The sequence below is a fragment of the Alligator sinensis genome, unplaced genomic scaffold, assembly GCF_000455745.1.
Source record: "Alligator sinensis unplaced genomic scaffold, ASM45574v1 scaffold466_1, whole genome shotgun sequence".
NCBI lineage: Eukaryota > Metazoa > Chordata > Crocodylia > Alligatoridae > Alligator > Alligator sinensis.
Genome location: NW_005842406.1, coordinates 246751 through 269553, shown reverse-complemented (window position 1 = coordinate 269553; position 22803 = coordinate 246751). Strand labels below are relative to the sequence as shown.

General features: G+C 40.3%; 1 protein-coding gene across 16 annotated transcripts in view; it reads left to right on the top strand.

Annotated features, from left to right (window-relative positions):
• Positions 1 to 22803, top strand: part of PROM1 (prominin 1) — a 121375-nt gene that overhangs the window by 70173 nt on the left and 28399 nt on the right. For all 16 annotated transcript variants that reach the window (XM_025211443.1, XM_025211442.1, XM_006029950.2 and 13 more), the window contains 12 exons: positions 2685 to 2748; positions 6943 to 7032; positions 8846 to 9063; positions 9477 to 9551; positions 11155 to 11218; positions 14010 to 14169; positions 17030 to 17182; positions 18689 to 18812; positions 19490 to 19593; positions 20032 to 20116; positions 21151 to 21297; positions 21598 to 21669. In XM_025211443.1, the coding sequence (XP_025067228.1) occupies positions 2685 to 2748; positions 6943 to 7032; positions 8846 to 9063; positions 9477 to 9551; positions 11155 to 11218; positions 14010 to 14169; positions 17030 to 17182; positions 18689 to 18812; positions 19490 to 19593; positions 20032 to 20116; positions 21151 to 21297; positions 21598 to 21669 (1356 nt within the window). The remainder of the gene's footprint in view (positions 1 to 2684; positions 2749 to 6942; positions 7033 to 8845; positions 9064 to 9476; positions 9552 to 11154; positions 11219 to 14009; positions 14170 to 17029; positions 17183 to 18688; positions 18813 to 19489; positions 19594 to 20031; positions 20117 to 21150; positions 21298 to 21597; positions 21670 to 22803) is intronic.

Genomic DNA, 22803 nt, shown 5'->3' with positions numbered 1-22803 from the left:
GTGTGTGATCTGTATAGAGCTTGTCCAAGGCACCAAAGTGAACGTGATACTGCTGTGTGATCTAATTGTATCCAGAATACAGGTTTTTTCCCTGTGTGGAACCTTGCATCTTTTTAAGCAGAGCAGCCAGGTTGTCATTATAGGAAATACCAGTATATACCTATCTCCTGTTCTCTTAATCTATTTTGATAGATATAAAATAGTTAAAGATGATAACCACTACTAAAAATACTGTTTAATAGAATGCAAAGTACTATTAGAAATTGAATGTCTATGGAATTTCAGAAACTTTTCAAATTCTGTTTATGAAGTATGCTTTCAAATTTTTACCTAGGATTATTAGGTGTTCTTTTCTCCCAGAATAGACTCTATGTATGCATTTAGATTATTTATATTAATATATTGGTTTGGTTTATAAGGCACCTCCTCATCACATGCTCATCAGCCACTGACAGAAGCTAGACATTCTTTAGATTAACAGGAAAATACTGTTGTTTGTCTACAATGACCTAGAATCCAGCTGACTTTGTTGTTAGAGCTCTGATGTTTTAGCTGATGTCTGACTTAATATTTCCTGTCAACATTAAGTGCATAATATTAAAGGATTTGGTAGAAGAGGTCAAGTATTCAGAGTTCTTGTCGGAAAAGATTTGCATGTTGTTAGTATTACGCTATCAAAACCATGCTTCAGTTCTGTCGATATTGTGTCTGTCTTCTGAGAGTCTCATCATTATATAGACTCAATCCTTTTCTTAAATTATCTAGTATTTTAGTATTTTTTGCAAGTTTTTATAAAATCTACTTTTGTCTTAGGATTTTTGTTTAGGAATTAATTAGCCTGTTTAGCCCTGTTAAATTTGCTTAAATAGGTTTCTTCTCCAGATTAAAACCTAGAATATCACTGATAGCTAAGGGACAAAAAATAATTGATCAAGCACAGAGTTTTAAGCCCTGAGTTTGTTGACTTCAGCTATTAAATCATGTCTACTTTTACCTGTCTTATATTTGATTTTATGCTGAATACAACCCAAATAGGATTTTTTAAAGATATTTTGAGCTACTAATTATCACAATAAAAATTTAAATCCAGTCTTGTGAAATGTAAGACACTTAGCATTTCTTCATCTTAAATTGAACAGGCTTCACAATGCATTATATTTAACTAAACATAGGAAAAAACAATATTGGCTTTTTCTTTAAAATTGCTTAGTTGGGATGCTCACTGGAGGGCCTTTAGTCCAAAGTGTTGGCACTTGATTTATGATCTAGATACCTTGTTCCGGGTGGACCCAAACCCTCAGACTGACCATGACCTCTCCATTCAATAATAGGCAAGTTTTATTGATACACAGTGATGGCAGATAAAAATAATGCAAACAATTCTATATCTACCAGTCCTTGAACTGTTAGAGGGGAGGTATGTCTGACCGGTATGCAAGCTTGACCCTGAGGTTCATTATTGACTGTCAGATGTCAGCAGCCTGGAGGTCGGAGGCAGAGGCCCACCCCCTACTTCCTAGTGGGGTGGGTAAGACGTGCTGGTGGTGTGCACTCTGTCTATGGTGGCCTCAAGTTCCCCTCTTGGGGATCCTTTGCTGCTCTGAAATCCCTCCTTTTGTATTTTCTCCCGTCTGATGACTCTTCATCTCTGGGCATGGTTGATTGGTCTTCCTGTGGTCATCATACTAGCCACATTGTGGCCTATCAGCGTATATCTTTGTTTTGCAAACCCATCACATGCACCCATCTTAATTTAGTTATTTAGCAGTCCTCCTAGTTTGGTCTGTTCCCCAAAGCTGGAAATCCCAACACCTCTGCAGTTTGGCGCTGTGACTTAATGCCACCTAATCTCATGTTATGGCACAGGGTGGTACATGTCTTCAGTTTTCCAGCCTGTGTGTCTGCTGGCTTCAGACACAGTGGGCCTTGAACGAAACGTTGTCACAAACAGGCTTTTAGAATTCAAATAACCTTGACATCCCCCTAGCTATTCTAATGCAGTAGCTACTTCACCTACAAGCCGATTCCCAAAAGCAAGCCTCTAAATACCATTTTCTAGCTATCACAAAGCAGCTGATATTTACTGAAATGCTTTCTGTTGAAACTGCTCTCTGCAATGGTGCAGAGCTCAACTTTTTACTGAACAAACCTGTTTGGTCATAAGGGACACAGTCTGTGCTAGAATTAGGACAGCTGCTTCTTTCTAGCTGCAAGCTGTAGAGGGACCTGCAGGATGCCTAGTTGGGTAAGGGTCCAACTGACAGAAGCAAGAAATAGTGAAGCAATTTTCAGGCTTTCTGCATATCTCACAGTTAAGGAGGGCCTTTATGTATTAGATGACCAGAGGAGTAGAACCAGCATGAGATGGGCATATAGGCATTCATTGCCATAGAATCAGTGGTTGCTACTGTTTCCCATGAAGCAGTGGTTGCTACTATTAAATATCATTGGGTTTAAATTTGTTCCCTAGGAGATGTTCCAATTAAGTACATTTTCTAATTTAAGCTTCTCTTAAGTAAGTGCAATAGTGCTGAGCAAGAATCTAAATTATTTCGTTTATTTGGAAAGTACTGAAGAGAGAGTTCCAGTGTTGGGTAGTTTTGCAGTTAAATATTTGTATTGTTTGAGTGTAGTGATTTCTGTGTCTCTATTAATCATCTTTTTGGCTTTTTTTTAATTCTTAGCAAATTGACTACTTGGTGAGCCAATACAACACTACCAAGGAGAAAGTACTCTCAGACCTTAACAGTAAGCAATTCTATTCAAACTTTTATTAGCTGAATAGGAAGTTTGGTGAGAAGCTCATAAATAGCTTATAATGCAGAATAATAAATTGGTTTAAATTACAGTCACAGTCAAATTTATTACATACCATACTAAATACAAAAATAAGATTTTCTTCATGTAAAATATCACTGGTTTAGAAGTGGGGATGGCAACCTTTTGCCACTCTGGGCCAGAATGACCCATCATGGATCACATGTGGGTGGGAGCTAGGAACTGGCCACCACTATCACTTGTCTCTGTGGCAGCATGGGAAGAGTGCTCACAACCAAAGCCCCACATCTGAAGGCCGGATCCAGTGATTCCATGGTCCAGATTCAGTCCGCCTGTTTTAGACTCCTGGTTTAGAACAGTGTGTATTCGTTTTATTTTTTAAGAAAAGTAAACTACATGAATACATTGTATTTATGTTAAGAAAAAGGCAAGTAATGTTTGCCTTTTAAAACTGAGTAGTAATGAATAGACGGTCCTGTCTTAGGAAACAATTTCTTTCAATTTTTAAAGTACAGAACTGAGTGTAAAACCGCATGGTCCTGGGTCTGTGCCACAGGGTTGCTATTTGAGCTTACTGAAGTACTGTATCTTAAAGAAGCCTTACTGAGGACTCAGGAACGAGCCATCCCAGTGTGCAGGAAGACTAGTAATTCTTCAGTGAGCTAAAACACAAAAATGAAGCTTATGAGAAATGGAAATTTGGACAATGACTAGGGAGGAGTATAAATATATTGCTTGGGCATACAGGGATAAAATCAGGGAGGCTAAAGAACAACTGGAGTTGGAGCTAGCAAGGCATGTGAAGGATAACAAGGTTTCTACAAGGACATCAGCAACAAGAGGAAGGTCAGGGAAAGTGTGGATCCCTTACTGAATGGGGGAGGCAACACTAGGTTGCTGAAGTACTCGATGCCTTTTTTTTTACCTCAGTCTTCACAGATGAGGTCAGCTCCCTGACTGCTGCACTTGGCAGCCCACTTTGGGGAGGAGGTGAGCAGCTAATAGTGCTAAAAGAACAGGTTAGGGACTACTTAGAAAAGCTGGATGTGTCTCAGATGATTGGAAGAGGCCAAATGTAATTCCCATCTTTAAGATAGGGAAGAAAAAGGATCCAAGGAACTATGGACCAGTCAGTCTCACCTCAGTCTCTGGAAAAATAATGGAGCAGGTCCTCAAGAAATCCATATCTAAGCACTTGGAGGAGAAGGTGATTAGAAACAGTCCAACCTGACCAATCTGATTGCCTTCTGTGATGAGATGACTGACTCTGTGGATGCAGTGGACATGATATACCTTGACTTTAGCAAAGCTTTTGATACTGTCTCCCACAACGTTCTTGCAAGCAAACCAAGGATGTATGGGTTAGATGAACAGAGTGGAAGGTAAGTGGAAAACTGGCAAGATTGTCCTGCCCAAAGGGTAGTAATCAATGGCTTGATGTCTAGTTGGCAGCCGGTATCGAGTGGAGTGCCCCAGGGGTCGGTCCTGGGGCCAGTTTTGTTCGATATTTTCATCAACTTCGAAGATGGGATGGAGTTCCCCCTCAGAAAGTTTGCAGATGGCACCAGGGTGGGGGGACTAGTAGATATGCTGGAGGGTGGGACAGATTCAGAGAGACCTAGACAAATTGGAGAATTGGTCCAAAAGAAATCTCATGATGTTCAATAAGGACAAATGCAACTTCCTGCACTTAGGATGGACCAGTCCCATGCACTGGTACAGGCTGGGGCCTCATTGGCTAAGCAACAGCTCTGCAGAAAAGGACCTGGGCGTTACAGTGGACAGTAGACTAAATATGAGCCAACAGATTGTGCTCTTGTTGCAAAGAAGTCCAGGGGCATAGTGGGCTGCATTAGTAGGAGCACTGTCAGCAGATAAAAGGCAGCGATTCTTCCCCTCTATTCAGTAGTGGTGAGGCCACACCTGGAGTACTGTGTCCAGTTTTGGGTCTCCACTACACAAAGGATGTGCACAAATTGGAGAGAGTCCAGCACAGGATGTCAAAAATGGTTAGGGGGCTGGGGCAGGCTGAGGTAAACAGGCTTATTTAGTTTGGAGACGAGAAGACTGAGAGGGGATTTAATAGCAGCCTTCACCTACCTGATGGGTGGCAGATGAAGAATAAGGAGCAGTGATCTCAGGTTGCAAGTTGCAAGGGAAGTTTAGGTTAAATATTAGAAAAACTTTCTCACTAGGAGGGCAATAAAGCACTGGTACAGGCTACCCTGAGAGATTGTGGAATCTCCACCCTTGAAGGCTTTTAAAACCCAGCTAGACAAAGCCTTGGCTGAGATGATCTAGTTGGGGACAGTCCTGCTTTGAGCAGTGGGTTGGACTAGATGACCTCCTGATTCTATGAAGTCAGTTGTTCTCCATCCTTGATTTCTTGCCACTGTAATATTGCCCACCACACATGAATGTTGAGATATAAGCTTATGTCCTAATGTTTGTAAAACTCCTTTATGTGTTTCTTCCTCTGACCAGAGAGCATTGTTGAGGGGAGGTCATTATGCAACTAGCACTTAAAGAACATAGGTCATGAAACTTGAAAAGCAATTACTGCTTTTTCCCCTCAGGCACAGTTATAGCTTTAGTGATATTTCTGAAGCTTTTAATTAAGAAGCTAAACAAAACTTAGAAACTTTGGCAAGGGTTCTTATTCCATTTTTAAAGTAACAATTGAAAGGAAGCTAGCTACATATAGACCTAATCTAGGCTGGCATAAAGGGTGTATTGCTATATGATAGGTCAGAAATGCTAACAAGTTTAAGGGGATGTCTACACTACTGTAATGTAGAAATACCCAAGCCAATTTGAAGAGAGCAGGCTGGGGTATAGACCAGTCTAATTGTGGCATCTTGGAGCTCAGAGATTTATCATGTGCTAAATTAGGCATTAATTTGGCCAATTAAGCATGTGTTAAAGGCAGCATGCCTTCTCTAAAATAGAAGTTTAATATATGTTAGTGCATATGCCAAACAAATGTTAATATCACTTTGTTTAAATCAGTCTAAATGGGCATCAAATGCTCTTGTCTCAGGGGGAGAGGATCATTGGCAAGCTTGTAGGGAGATTGCCCTCTGCATTTCTAAAACTAGTTTGTGGCTTCCAGGTTCTCTGAATGGCCAAAAAAGAATATATCTACCTTATCTACCTTCTCTGTCTGCTTAAGACCTTGGTCATTATTTTTGAAGCTGTCAATAGGTTGGCTATCTTAGAAACCACATCTCCATCCATCTGCAAACTGAGAATTTTGCTTTTCTGGGGAAAAGTTGCAAAGCCAGAATGAAGTATGTGACAAAAGGGGACCAGTGTTTGAGTCATGGAATCATCCAAATTTTCTGGAAGCTGAATCCAGGGGGCCTGACTGTCTTTAGGAAATACTGAAAAGCTTTCCCCTTCAATAAATTCATAGCCAACATTGACAATGTTAACAGTACTGGACACTTTCCTGCCATAATTGCCCTTCCCGTGACATTCTCAAAACCAAAAGCCCTGCCCAAAGAACTTTCTGTAACCTGAAAACAGTGAAGAGCCAGAGACTTACAAAGACTACTGCTTTTTTTGCTATCGCCAATCTTTCAGCTATTCAGGAAAGTAAAAGGTATCAGTGATTTTCAGTTTCGGAGAATCCATTTCCTGGTTTCTCAAACTACTAAAAGTAGGTGACAGTGGAAGGATTTGTTTCACAAAATCCATCTACAAATGCTGGCCTTTTTTATGTGGCCCTGTGGGACAAAATTCACGTGCCACGAACATTTAAGTGTTCATTTCTGCTTTAGCTAGACATGGCTCTTTGGATAAATCTGGTATCTTTTATTAGACCAATTCAAATGGTTGGAAAAACTTCTTCTTAGCAAGCTTTTAGGCACAAACACCCTTCTCCAGGCTGAGGTTGTGTCTGAAAGCTTGCTGAGAAGAATTTTTCCAACTATTTGAGTTGGTCTAATAAAAGACAGTGGATTTTATACAACATGGCTACAACCTACACCCCTGAAACATTTCTGCTTTATTGATGAATGTGTTGCTTCAGTCCACTCACTTTTTGAAACCAAGAATTAATAAATAGTAGTAATCTGTAGAGATGGGTGGTTGTATTAAACTGGCATGCAGTGGGTTTCTTTATTTTTCTTTATTTTTCTTTTCTTTTTTTTTTTTTTCCAGATGTTGGGCCATTGCTTGGCTTTAGAGTCCAGGAGCAATTGGGGAAAGAAGTCCGCCCTGCACTAGATGCAGCTCTAGCAATGGCAGGAGGTAAATGTACATAATACATAATGCTTTTTATTTATGTATTTATTATTTATATTTTCTTACAAAGAGAGACATCTTCCCCCTGTTTCACAACACAAGAGTGTTCATTTGTATGCACTGATAATGATCAAGTGAAATGAGACCTTTATGCATGGATTTTGATAGGGATAAAGGCATAGCTCCTTTACTAATTCTTCTACTGCTGCTACTACAACAAAATGTTATTCCACGGACAGGAGCTCATTTGTCATTCTGCAAGCTTCTTCCTTTAGTGTATGTATCTCTCTGTCTTGCTGTCTCCATCTTGCTTTTTGCAAATTTTGTCAGGATAAGGGATGGTAGATCTTTTGGTAATTACAAGTGTTTGAATACTGTGTTTTGGCTGTTTAAGTTTCCCATCCTCACCACTTCCTGCAGCACCAGTGACTTGAGGTTGTAGCAATAATAAGTTTGCAGAGGCATGATACAGTAGTACTCTCAGTAAATCTGTGGTTGCGTTATACCAACAGGTTGGTGGTTCATTTTGCGCATGTTCAGTTAGCCTTTGGAGTGAATTTCCTATTTTGTAGTATAGCATGTCTATTTCCAGACAAATGGTTCTTTTATATAAAATGAATGACAGCAAACATTTTAATTTTTTTTGGTGAACTGTGATTTAAGTAATATATCTGATTCTCAGGTAGGATAGACTCTGCTATTCATTAAATCATCTGAGGGCAGCTTGTTGCGTTTTAGTGTATACATGGGCCAGCACCATCAAGTTAATATTACTGTGAAGGTGCCAGCAACTAGAATTTCTTGACTGTGTGTGTGAACTTGGTAACACACAGCATTCCCTCTAAGGTTGTGCCATGCGTGGCCATGTGGTTGCTCCTGGCATGAGCGTGCCTGCATGGCCACGCACGCCACACAGCTTAGAGGGAATGCACTTGGTTCTTTGGCTTGCCCATCATAATGATGATTTCCTTAGTCCTTGTTTTATGCAAAAAAAATAGCTTCTTTAAATCATCTTGATAATGGGCAAGCCAAAGAAGCTATTTCAGGAATCTGAAGTGGCTATTCAGAAAAGTAAAAATTATCAATGATCTTCAGATACTTTTATTTCTTTTACTCTGCCCATGCATGTGAAATTGTTTGCATACATCACTAGAATTCTTTCTCATCACCCATCATCATTCACCTTTCTTGCTTTATTTCTCTATTGGCTTGAAGTGAAAGTGGAAAGGGCTATCAAAGGTAAAAGACTTGACAAAAATCGTGTGTAATGTGAAGTGTGGTTCATTATTTGTATACTTTCTCGTGCGTTTCTAGTTGTATGTGTTTGCTGTCTTTTACTCTCCTGATCGATGCTTCTATGTTTTACACGACTGGGGTGAAATCTAAAGGCAGAAATACCTTGAAACTCGCATTAGGGTCTGGCTGTTTCACTTGAAATGTGCAACTTGGTAACTTGTGATCAAATTAATGAGAGATACAGATAATAGTGTTTTGAAAAATGATAGAGCCTGGATTTAACTGCTAATGAACTAACACACTTGTGCTGGTACATGAAAATGAAACAGATGTCTCATATAGTTCTACATGGAAACATAATTGAGGGAAGGCAACCAAGGAAGGAGTATAAAAAGGGGTACATTTGGAAAGTGGGTGAAATTTTAGTAATAGTAACTGGACTGTGTTTGGTTTATTGTAGCAAAATATGTAATTTATTTTCCATGCTAGAATTGTTTTTTCAACTAAGTGTGTACAACTGGTTGAATAATTAGATTGGCTTTTAAGCAAAAACTGTTGTTTTTTTTTCAACTTGATATCGTAGCAATCAGAGAAACAAAGGAGGCATTGGAAAATGTGAGCGTGTCTGTGGAGGTTTTGCAGGAAGGCACTGAAAGACTCCATGCTAACCTGACAGATGTAAAAGCACACCTGAGCAATACACTTAATGATTCTGCCTGTTCTGCACCTCAAGTTGCTTCAACTTGCAACATGATCAGAAATTCATTACATCAGCTGAATATCAATGCCAACTATAGTGGGGTAAGTGAATATTTTTTCAGTCTTTCACAGGGCAGTTGCATTGGATTAGCTCAGCAGTTCTTCTGTGTGATTTAATGGCTCGGTCTGTGGAGTCACTTGTATAATAAAATAATCTATTCTGCTTCTATGTTTCTATGCAATTTCAATGACTATTTTCGTTTTGAATGCAGAAGAAAGTAAGATCCACGTCAAACAGCTAGGTTAAAGTACCGCTTTGGGCAGCATTATAATCTTCCAAAAACTTGCTGAGGATAAGCTTTGCTTTTAGCCAACAAGGATTTTAAGGAGTTAACTAACAATATTGTGCTATGCATGTTCTTTTCAGTTTGTTTTTACATCCCCTTTGAAATATTTAGTAAGGTACTATCTATTTGATGTGCCGATTTAATTCAAAAGTGCTTTCTATTTTCTAGTTGCCAAGTGTGAATTTGCAGCTTGCCAAAGTCAATGATGTCCTTAAAATAGACCTCTCTAGTTTGGTTCAAAAGGTATGTTTCTTGAAAGGATCATAAATTTTATTCCTAGTTAAAAAAAAAAAAAAAAAAAAAGTGGGGGGGAAGGAGGGTGCTGCTTCCATATAATATTTGTGCTTTGTTTACTTGGGTGGAAGTTTTCTTCCCCTCATCTCTGGTCTCATAGTAGGTTTCTCTTCTGATCATCCCAGTATTGTTCACAGCTCCATAAGATTAAATATTTAATAATTAAACAATGCTTTACATCTGCAGAGAGTATGACTCCAAAATTAGCATGGTGGTCTAAGAGAGCAAGAGACACAAACCTTAATCTGCCAGCATTCTGTATGTTTTCAGATTATATAAAAAATGCAGTTTTTTCTTCTGAATTATATTCCTTTTTACCATCATGAAATATTTAATTAAATAAATCTCATGTGCATATCTGGGATGAAATCTGCTGTATTGGTAATAGTTAAGTGACATTTAAGAGGGGTGTTCAACGTCCAGCCCACAAGCCAGATGGAGCTATCGCATCTGGCTCATGGAGCTCCCCACAGGTCAGGCAATTTGGCAGCGGGGGAGCAGTAGCCATTAATATGGCCACCCACTCCCTACCAATTCCCATGCAGCTGACTGGGGCCAGGAGGGTGGGGCTGAAAACCCTTCCCCTGCACGGCTGGGCCACACCCTCCCACTTCTGGACCAGGGTCAGGCCATGCCCCCTTCCCTCCCCACAGGGTGGGTTGAAGCCTGGTAATGCCTTCTGCTGGGCCAGGTTGGGGCCCAACCATGCCCCCCCCCCCCAACCCCTGTGGAGCAGAGTCATGTCCCCCCTGTGGGGCTGGGTTGGGACCTGGCCACACCTTCTTTTACCACCTCCCCCACCTCCTACAGGACCAGGCCATGTCCCCTTCCTTCTTCATGGGGCTGAGTCACGCTCCTTTCCCCTGGGGCTGCTTTGTGGCTGGCCTGCCCCCTGCCGCCCCCGCCCCCAACGCATCCAGATGGTGCCTGCTGTACCTGGATCTGGCCTGTGCACGTACCAGGCACTGCCAGTCTGGCTCACCAAGCTAAAAAGTTGACCACTAACCCATAAAATACCATTGTTTTCACCTGAAAATAAATGGCTTAGTCTGAGCCAAAAGGAGCTTAGCTTCAAAAGTTACATATTCTCATTAGGAGTGCATTGAGGTAGAAGGGCACTCTATAAAATCCATGGAATTTTTAATTTTTTTTTTGTCTCCAAAACTTTTCTGAACTTGACATTTTTGAGTTTGGTTAGGATAGAGTTGCACTGAGGAGGGGATACTCTACTGGTGTTCAGAACACTTGCATGTTGTTAGGTTTCTAAACTTGAGACCCGTGTTGGATAGAAAGAACTCCTGAGTCATAGTTGTCTAACTATTAAAGAAATATGTCTTTAAAAAAAATTGTCTGTGTACATATATATTTATTTACAGAAGTGAAGGTCTAATCAAGGAGAGTAAGCCACCTAGACCCTTGTTAATTTTATTTTACTCTTGTAAACTGTGACATTCAAATTTGCATGCCATACCAGGTAAGCTATGATATGTATGGTATTAGTCCTTTTTTAAATTTGGCTTTGAGAATATTTAACTCTCTGTTTTTATTTTAGGGTTATACAGCATTTAATGATACACCAGATTTAGTGATGAACCAGACCAGGAATATCTTATCAGGTGAGGCTGATGGGAATTAACTTTTTATTGTTTAAACAATGTTTTCTATCTCATATTACTACTTCGTAGTACAATCTTGCCATTCTTGGGGGCTTTTCTTGTATTCTTGTTATTGGGTATGGTCTTATCTCTGACAACAGTATAAAACTAGAACAGTGGTGCTCAACCTTTTTGACCCATGGGCCAGATGAGTGGTGCAGAACTGTCTGTGGGCCAGATCCAGCCGGGACTCAGCACTGCCCACTACATGCACAGGACTGGATCCTGGGGACCCAGCATCACTCCGTCCCTATCCCCCTCCCATATGCTGGGATAGGGCCCTGGTGCTGTCCTTGCCCAGCCCTGCATGCCAGGATTGGGTGCCAGAACCAGTGACCAGAGCCCAGTATTCTCCATGGGTCTGGAGAATTCATCTCAGGGGAACAGAGCCACAACTCCCCACTGCCAAAGTTATGGGCCTGTGGGGAGCTCTGCAGGCCAGATGACATGGTACCATGGGCCAGAGGTTGAGCACCCCTGAAACAGAAAGTTGTTGGTGTTTTTAGTCTAAAAAACACAATCTCGGGCAGTTCCATTATTCCACACAAAATCTTAATAAATCAGTATGTGTCCTATCAATGGCTCATAATTAAGTCTAAGAATGCGGTGTAGGGTACTGCGTGTATTTTTTGGTATATGCACATCTTAAGCTTAGATCGACCCAACCCTAGGTAGGTTGATCTAAATGCCAAACAGTACATATGTTCAGCAAGTTTAAATTGGGCAAAGTTGCACTACAAAGATCAGGTTAACCCTTACCCAATCTTACTGAACATCTGTAAACATTAGGAACACAGCCCCAGGTCTGATTAAAGCACAGCCACTCAATCTAGCCTTGGAGCTGTGCTTTTCCTACCTCCCATCCTGACTGGGTTCTTTTTAGCTCTCCACCCCAACTCCCACCCTGACTTATAGACAGCCTCCCACCAGCCCTCCCGCCTGTCCCACCTGTCCTTCACCCCTCCTCCCTTCCCCCCCACTTACTTAGATCACATTCTTGGCGTGGCTCCTTGCACTGGCAAATGTGTGCTCCAGTTGTAACCTGATCTGCAATCATGTGGCTTAAAGTAAGGTTCTGGGAACATCTGCCGTGCCCTGTGTGTACACATGCTTGACTCTCTCTACTGAGACTAGTCTTGGAATCTGGGAGTTTGTGGTCTCTTGATAGCCCTATCTTTATTTTGTTGTAATGCTGACAGTGATTCTTATGTGAACATAGACAGTTATCTTTTTACCAACTCATTTTTATGCTAATGTATGTTATACTATCAAATCTCATCGGGGCGGGGGGGAAACCTCTTCTAACAATACTTTAATACTAGTTCATCTTATACTGAAGTACCCCAAAAGCCATCTTCTAACAATACTTTAACTAATACAATGTCATTTTACACTGAAGTACCCCAAAATCCAACCATTACAAATGGTTAAATCAACTAACAGATTAGTAATCATTAAAGCGTACAGCATAGTGAATATAGTGTGTGAGTATGTATGCTAATATGTGTTAATTTTTATTCTTGCTTTTTGGACCTGTTCTACCAATATAAGCAGCTATTCCTTGTAAGTCTGGCAAAACAACTATGTATACGAACACATCGTATTGTGTGAATTAGCCTAAAATGAGTCAAAGTTTTCTAAAACTGTAAACTTCATGTTTTTCATTGAAGAATTTAAATGCAAAATTACTTGCGTACTGTAGCTGCTGATGTTCATAAAAACCAAAAGGCTTTCATCATTTACCAACCTACTCTGTCTTACAGTTGGTTGAGTAACAGGTACAAACCAAATTAAAAATGAGGGTGAAAAATGCCTCCCCTCCCAGTTTTTTGAGCAGTTGAGTTCTTAATATTGTTAGAGAGTACCGTGTAACATCTAAGAGCAGACAACTAAGCAACTTGGTATCTGAATTTACCAGTCTCAAATTGTAAAATGGTCTGACTAGTATGATGAGAAGAGACAAAACCAAAAGATTGATGTATGTATCTGAGTGAAAGTATCCTGATTAAATAAGATATTGAAGAAAATCTTGAAGAATAATATGAATGAAGAAAAATTATACCCTTTATAAATATGTAGTACAATAAGGGTATGGAATATTTCAGAATCTCTGAATAGTTAAATACAGCTGTTAAAACTACACCCTCAAAATAGCAGGCTCATCCAAAAATTACAAAAAATTAGATCCTGCTACAGAATGTTACTAATTAATTGGAAAGATATTTATTTAAAGTATGTTTTCAAAAATATTACATTTAAGTATTATATATTCTTCCTAAGTAAGGAGTGAACACACAGACTATTTAATTTCTTTCCCAAGATATGTTGTATGCTCCAAAAGATAGTTTAAAAGACAACTTTTAAACTTCTACTCCTTGTTCATAAATCAAGTACTCAATTCCCTTCCTCAGTAATACTATTTACTGTATTATGGAAAATACAAGATTTAAGCTAGAGGGATAAAAAGCTAGATGGATAAAATACATGTTATAATGAAAGAACAGAAAGAGAAAACTCTGGCTTGACTTCAACATCCTTCATCATTAAGCTAAATTACAGTGTGTGTGCCTTAATGTCATTGTCTTACATTGAAAGCTAAATAGTCCTTGTGGCTTGCCTGTTTCTGTTTCATGCTTTTTTTCCATGGCTTTCTTATTTTATATACAATGTGGCTGAATAAATTTGTGTGTGTGGAATATAATGTTTCTTTTATGGATTTCTAAGGGTAATATCCCTGTGCTTACTTTTTCAGATATCCAAAATGTATTGGAATCTGTTGGCTCAAATATCACTAGCTTCACTAAATCACTTCCTGTTGAGAAAATTATAGCTGATTTCACAATGTATCTTTCTCAGAGTGAGGCATATGTTCAAGATTATTTCCCAGTAGTGGAACAGTATGATTTCTATAGGTAGGTATGAAGTATTTAGATAATGAGGTGGGAGGATATACTATTCTGAATATTTTGAAATATGTATTTTGACCAAGACATTAAACCATAATCACTGAGCAGTTGTGAATCCTAGAACCTATAGCTTAGATGTTGTTAATTTTTATTTAGTCCAGTGGTAGAGGAAAATGTAAAATATTTGTGTTTAAATGTGGTACAAATATAGAGGAAGGGACAGTACCTACTTGAACGAGTTTATAGTCTTTTCAGGCTAATCAGATATAGTCTGGTGGAAAGGGATGTAACAAAAGTGGAGTCATGGTTTCTAAGTATTGTGATAATTCCACAATTTTCTTTTTGGTCAGTTGTGGACTTTTTATTTTTTTTGGTAATACAAAAAATCCCCCATGCGCCAGGAACAGCCCGGCGCCACCCCAGCCCACACCGGCATCCCACCCTGCCCCACACAGATCCAGGGGCACCCCCCTCCTCCATGTTCTCCTGGGGTGTGTGCAGCAGTGAGAGCTGCACCCCCTGGGCGAGCCGTGGCTCCATCCTGTACCTGCCCCATCCCCACTTGCTCCCTCACCACAGGGGACATTGATCTGCCCCCCACATCCCTTCCCTTCCCTTCCCTTCCCCCTCTCCTTCCACCACAACAGACTTACCAGCAGCACACAACACTTCATGCTGCTGGACTGTGCTCCTTGCCGCCTACATGTGCTACAGCTGCACACATGCACAAGCATTTATCAGCCAAATTATCGGCCACATCAGGTGGATTTCTGATACAGTCAATTTTCTTTATATTGGTTCTAATCCTTTATTGGACCAATATATCAGTGCACCTCTAAAATGTATTGTTCTCCAGGACATGGTATCACCCATAGCTTCATGGATACATTTTATTTTCAGAATTCTAGAAAGATATCAGCATATTAAGTTTTTGATCTTCTCATTTTAGAGTGTCAACTTCTACCTTAGTACAGGCACCCTAGCTTCCTGCAGCTGTGGGGACAGCCTGATCTCTCTCCCTCACCTGCCAAACAGGCAGCTGGGGCCTGTTCCCTGCTGTGTACATAGTGCAGGCAGGTCCCTTCTCACTGTGCTACCTGTCCCCTAAGCATGGAGTAGGAAGCAGAAGCCAGAGAGGAGTGGGGGGAACTCAGGGACCTCAGCCCCTGTAGCAGCAGGAGCAATAGGGGGGAACTGTGGCCAAGGGGCTCAGGCTTCATGTCAAGTCTTTGCAGACTGCATGTAGAGCGGATGGCCAGCCCTGCATTTATCCTTTGCAGTATTCCACTTGATTTTCTTCTTGTGTATTACCTATGAGGCACATCTACATGAGACATTTACTGTGTATCTGCCTAATTAGTTCTGCCGTAAAGTCTCAATGTCTACACATGAGACCCTGTTAAGCTGCAGGAAACTAACTCTGCTGCACGTTGGTACTTATTAATACAAGTACTATCCTACGGCAGAGTTTTTTAATGCATAGCAATGCATGTGTAGATGCTGACAGGGCTGGCTGGGACACAAGGTTGCTTCAGTGTGGGGCTGTCTGTTGGCTAGCCATGCACTGGAGCACCCTTGTGCCCCAGCCAGCTGCTTCGCAGCACACTGAGCCAGGCCCTCTACCAGCTGGGGCAGCTTCAACCCAGCTCAACATGCTGCGGTCATGTAAACATGGTGCCCAGGAGCAGTAAATTACAGCGCCAGTATGCGCCAGAATTTATTGTACCATGCTAATAGCATGTGTAGACACACCCACTATGGAGTAACAGTAACAAAAGGGAAGAGGAGAGAGAATTAGGTAAAAGGAGAAAACAAAAGAAAGCAAGTGAAGGGAGAAAATAATTGGGGTTAAGGGAAGGACAGAGAGGGACCTGGATCATTTTTTGAAAGTGTGGTAAATTCTACATGTTTAAGCTGTTGTTTGATTTCTGTTATGAGTAAGAATGAAACAACAGTTCCTACAAAGAAGGTTCTCTATCCCTTTGATTATATCCCTTTAATTATATATCTTTGTAACAGCAGCAGTCCATTGAGGAGTGCCAACACGGGTACTTACAACATGGGGCATTTGTACCCAGCGCTTTTAAAAGCACCTGGTGCTGCAGTGCATGCAGTTGTATAAGTGGTGAAATGCATGTCAGCTCTGAGAAAATGGTGGTAGTGCGCTTTTGAACTAAAACACATTGGAGGTGTATTCGTTCAAACGTGCACCACCTCCTTTTTCTGCACGCTGCCGCAGATTTCGCTGCTTATACAACCACATGCAACACAGCTCAGCGCGCATCAGCTCACGTGTGGAGTAGACTCAGTTTATCGAGTGTGATCCAACCTGCTGGATCTCCAGCACATTGTGAATTTAAAAGGTATATGTATGAATGCCCATAGGTTATAACTACAGGAATTTCAAAAGAAAATTGTGAGAAGTAAGGGTGATATCTGTTATTGGCCCCGCTGCATGCTTGAGATTAGACCTCGAAAAGCTTTCTAATGCAGTACGCTTATCCTCAGGTCACCTTCTTGCCTCTCACATATGTCCTGGGCCATCATGGCTACACCAGAACTCCAATATTACTTAAAAGAAAATTATGAAACCTGGTGTTAAGACAAGAAGCAATCCCTACAGCAAGAACAATGGAAGTTTTATAACAAAGTTGGAATCACATTTACATATTTTTCAGTTGCCTTTTGCATATTGCTGTTAATAACTTACTAAGATTCTGCCTCTTTTGGACTATTAGTCATCAGTGCATAATATTTTTCTCCTTTCTATTTGATATTTCTTCTCTAGTCTGTAACATTTATTTTGGAGCGTTGTGTGTTTTACATTTTAATCCCTTAATTTTAATCCCTTAATTTGATTCATTAGGTGGCTGGTTTGTCTAATTCTCTGCTGCATGGTGATCCTTATCCTGGTCTTTTATTATCTGGGGTTACTATGTGGCACCTGTGGTTACGACAGGCATGCTTCTCCAACAACCAGAGGCTGTGTTTCAAATACTGGAGGGAATTTTCTCATGGCGTGAGTATATTTTACTTTTAACAAACAAGTGAAATATACAAATATCTCATGGAGTATGAGCGCAGTATTATAGGAAGTATAATTTGAAAAGGCATGGTTTTATTATCTATAAAGAAATAAATACATTGGAATACTGTGAACAAAAAAATGTTAAACTGAAAATATCTGTTAAATGTTTGGAAATTATCTTGGTGAAAGCAAGTTCAAGCCCTGGTGTGCTCTTAAAACTGAATCAAGTTAGAGTTGTTATTCAGTAACTTCTTTCTACGAGATCACAAGAGAAGATAAATTATGTTAATTTACTGAACTAATGAAAATACTACAGCTAACAAATATCCACTTAAAACCAAATTAGAAACTGTAAAATTGTGAATTATGTTGAGCTAATTAGAGTGCAGAGAGGTTTTATATAAAATATAGTTAAATATGATTTGAACCCTGAAGGAAGGATTACAATAGCTGCATCAGAAGACTAGAGGCATCTGATTCATTTCTGTCTTTAGGTTGTGTGTGGTGCATGAAGTTTTTGGAGTCGAGGATGATCCTTAGAAATATCCGTGTCTGGCTTAATCCATCCTTTTTTTGCTGAGGAGTACAGAGCATGATTCAGTCTGAATTCTGTCCAGACTGCTCTGGAGAACATTGGCAGTCTGAATTTAAAAAAAAGAATAGTTTTAATTTGACCTGGGCAATATGTTCCACTGACAACCTGGGCGAGAGGCCAAGCTTGGGTCTCTCAGACATTGTTCCCAGTAAACCTAGGTATTTGCACTGCCCTTCAAATGACCATAATGGCTGATCTTGCATAGACAAACATTCAGTTCCAGTGCTAAGAATTTCTGGGAGGTTCATAGTGGTAGGAAAATAGATTGAGATGGGAGTATAGGTGTTCCAGCACCTTGACTGGAGGGATACTCAGACTCCTCAAAGGCAAGGTCCAGTTTTAATAGCTGTGGCAGCGCTGTTGGGAGGCCCCGTCCTACCAGCCAGAACACTGGGCAGGGGACTGCTTCACTGGCCAGAAGAACTGCGGCTGCTGGTAGAACAGCTGGAACACAGCTCCTCTGTCCAGCTGATCAGTGGCATTGGGTAAGGGGCTGCATCACGGAGTGCCCTGATAGGTCATCACTCCTTGAAAGAGCTAACAGTTTGTGGCAGAATCGCAATCTCTTTTCCACTGTAAACTACTTGAATGCCTGTATGCTTGCTTTTTGTGTTGAGAAAAGGTTGCATTTCCTGATGCACATGTAATGCTGGTCCATGGTATTTTCTACACTTGAGCTCAAAACTCTTGGGAGAAGTGACATCTGGAAGGTGTATGCTTATAATGTACTATGTCACCAATTAGTCATGTGACAACAGTTTTTGGGGGGGCAAAAATGAAAGAACAAATTTATTCATCTGATAGTCATCTAATGGTTTTGATAATTGCTACACTTAATTTTTTTGGCTTATCTTCTTCATGCACATACTTTTAAAAACTCACTAGACTCCTTTCTTTTTCAGTGGCGTTGGATTCAGTTTCATTTTCTCCTGGGTGCTGATGATTGTAGTTGTAGTCACTTTTGTTACAGGCGGAAATGTAGAAAAACTCGTTTGTGAACCATTTGAAGACAAGACTTTATTCAAGGTGAAGTCAGACACATCCAACATACTAAAACAAATAACAAAAAACACCCTGCAAGTGTTGGGTAGATAAATGTAACTTTTAATAGCTTTAAAAGGGGAGACGCATCATATGAGACAGTATGGGATCTGATACTTATTCACCTATTTTTTTAAATTTAGAATACAGCAGTGCACTATGAATACTTTCTGCTTGTTGACTTTTGGGGAGAAATGTCTTTCTAACACAGTAGCTTCTGGTAACACGTGGAGTTCAGATTTGCAGTTCCCACATCAGAGACATTGCTGACTGTTCGTTCCACCTTCTTAGCAGCAGCTCATAAAGTCTGTATGAGCCTGTGTGTGTTTATGGGGGTGATTGTGTGCCCATGCACATGTATTGAAAACTTGTTTAAAAACTAATGCACGCTGGAACTGAAAAATACAGCACTAAAAATTCCTGGGAGAGTAGGAAAAACATTCAGACTATGAGGTTGGTCAAGGATTGGAACAAACTACCTAGAGAAACTGTGGACTCTCTATCCCTAGAAATTTTCAAGAGCAGATTAAACAGATGCTTGTCTGGGATGGTTTAGTCAGGAATGATCCTGCCTTCAGCAGGACTAGATGACCTTGTGATGTCCCTTCCAGACCTACTTTCCTATGATCCGATGATAATAGTAACTACATTTTGGGTTCTAGGTCTTCGATACTCCCTACTTACTGAATCAACATTGGAAAAACTATCTTTCCGGCATCTTGCTAAAGAATCCAGATATTAACTTGACCTTTGAAAAAGTTTACAGGTATAAAACCTCTCTGCCATGATTTATAGTATTTTTGTATGCATTGTTTTCTGTGGTCCCTGTTGTCTTCCACATTTCAGATTTCCAACACTAAAAAAATCCTGTAAGCCATATAAGATCATTTTCCAATTTGATATTGAATCACTAACAAAAGTGAATGTCTTACAAGCAGACCAGTTATTAGAGGCACTCTTCAATCTAATGTTGTGGAACAACACCAGCTGCCTTTATTAAAAGCTACTAATTTTGTCTCTTCTCTCCTTCCTAAATTCTGAAACTCCAAAACATAAGGCTAGAACTTGTTAAAAAACAAGACTGGCTTAATCGGTCTACTTTGTTAATCATTTAAAAATGATGGTCCATGGTATTTTCTACACTTGATCAGTGTATCAGTAAACCTGATTTTCAAACTTACTTATGTTTAATCTATTTCCATAGTGATTGCAAAGAAAACAAAGGAATTTATACCTCACTTCATCTAGAAAGTCTCTTCAATATAAATGAATTTCTAAATATTAGCATGGTAAGTGTTTCAGACTTCCATCTGTGAGAGAGAACTTTTGTTGGAGTGGGAGGGCATTTTGCAATTGTCATCGTACTTCTTCACTTGGTCTTGAACAGGACTTTTGAGTTCTTTTAGGGTTTTCTAGTCATGAGTTAGGAGAAATTATTTGTGGAGGGTGGCATTTAAAATTCTTCAGCAATTTGTTTAGCTTTGGTCAAGATGAATTAAATGGCATTTGGGGAAATTAGCGGTTTGAATTTCTTTTACAATAGATCCAGCTGCAATCAGTGTCCTGCTATTCTGAGCATTGTACCTATATAAAAAAGAATGCAATCCAAAAAAGAAAAGACAGACAAAAGCTGAGCAGGGAGACCAATGTGAATTAACCTGCCCCTGGGTATCACAGCAACCTAGTGGCAGAGTTTGGAACAGAATTTGAGTCTCCTCACTCTCGCCCTGGTCATGTTTCTGTCAGCACCACTCAAGGCACAGACAGCAGTGCAGCTCCCCACCGTACTTGCAGTCTCTGCCGGAGCTGCAGCCAGGCAGCAGAGGGGAGGGGCCAGACCAGCTCTCTGGAACAGAGAGCTCCACCCAGCCAGAGAGCATGCCGGGATGCTGGGGGACTCTGATTTAACTTAAGCCAGGAAGGTGTCTGGGACAGACATTGCATAAACCAGTTTAACCCAAATCAGTTAAGTCTGATAACTACATTCAACCAGGTTCATCTCAAACCGGTTTCAGCCATTTTCAAATTGGGCTATGTGCACTGAATATCTGTTCTGTTCCAGGTTTAAACCAATTTCTTATCATTTAAACTAGTTTATATGTAATGTCTGTCCCTAGCCACTATGTCCAAATTCAGATGGGTTTACATCTTTGTAACCAAGAGTAGTATCTGATCATGATCACTGACTTCTTGTGTAGTGCCTTAAGTGATGAGTCCTAAGTCCAAAAGAGTAGCTGTTTTCATATGGAGGGAGTGTCTTATAATAAGAGGAATGTAAACTCAGTGAGAACTTATTGCATCTGCTTTTTTCCCTCCCCGTTAGTATACAGAAGAAGTATCACTTAAAATCGAACATATTAATATTAATCTCAGTGGCATCATTCTACTGGATGCACCTGGGAGGCAGAACCTTCTGAACTTTAGCTCTTCTGGAGTTGATGGAATCAACTTTGCAGCATATTTAACAGAGGTAAGATTTATGATGACCTGAGACTTGGAAACAGGTGTACCTTGGGAACAAAATACCATGCTGCATATTTGTGTTAATAGACACAGAGAGTAAAGACTATTTACATATTTATTGTTTTGGGGCACTTTTTCTAAGTTATACAAGCAACATTTTAAATCCCTTTACTACCACATTTATAATTACTTTAAAATTGTTGTACAACTACTGCATAAATACTGAAGTATGGCTTCAACTTAAGATGTTTTGAGTTCAAGATTGGGAAACACTCTTATTCAACTGCTTTTTTGTTCGTCTCGTCAGATCAATAAAAGCATTACCAAAGTGGATCTTTTGTCATTTGCTAATGACTTGGAAGCAAGAGCAGACCAGTTGGTGAGTTTTAATTAATGTAAAAACACAGTAATAATAATAATAATAATAATAATAAAGCTAGTTCTCTTTTTTGTGACATTCTAGACAGAGATACAAAAACATCTATACATTTTGTGATTCATTGTTTAAACAACATTCCTTTACATCCCCTTGCCCCACAGAATCAACCTTACCTAGACATATGCTTCATGGGCTGAATCTAGACTGCAGGGGTCTTATCTAGTACAAAAGAATAGTGGCATAGAGCTACACCATGCTGCCTGTTAGGCTGTGCGAAGCTTCGGTAGGTGATTTGCTTCGGAGGCGATTTGGCCTGATCTGGGAACTGAATCTCCAAATCCGAATTGAATTGGGAGACCAAGTGAATCAATTTGAAGAATCCGAATCAATTCGGAAAAGATTCTGAAAAGATTTGGCCAATTCGGAGATTCGCCCATAGAATAAACAGGCAGCTGAGAGCTGTCTCAATCTGGTAAGTCTATTGGGGGTGACAGCTGCCATTTGGGTGCTGGGGTGGGGGAATCCCCATTATCTGTAGGGGGACTCTGCCACAAGTGCCCAGAGGCCCTGATCCCTGCTGCTGCAGCTGGTGAGTGCGGGGCTTTTTTCAGTTGCTGGGATGCTGGGGCTGGGCAAGGCAGCCATTGGGGATGGGGCAGAGGCGGGGCAGATTGGGGAGCAAGGGCTGTACAGGCGGGGCTCTACCATGTGGCTCTAGAGCCCACACAGCTGCTGCTACTGCCAACGAGTGCAGTTATGGTTTTGGGGTTTTTTTTTAAAGTGCTGGGAGGCTGGGGGATGAGGGCACTTGTCTATGTTCTGCTGCTGCAAGGACAAGAAGCCTCTTGTTTTCTTATAGTGGTTGCTGCTTTTTCTTTAAGAAATTGGTAAGTCCTGTCAATTCAACAGAGTTTCATGTATACCATGTATATTATACCATCTTAGTTGAATGTGAAAACTGACCTAAGTCGTGGTGCAGGGATTGGTATCAGGATTTAAACTCATTCTTGGGTTAGTGTGTGGTACTTGTTTGTAGTTAGTAAATACTGTGTTAGTGCTCAAAAGCCACAACCGGTGTTAGGGTCCAATTATAGCAACTCTTTATAAACTCAAGGCACCCCTTAATAGAGACAA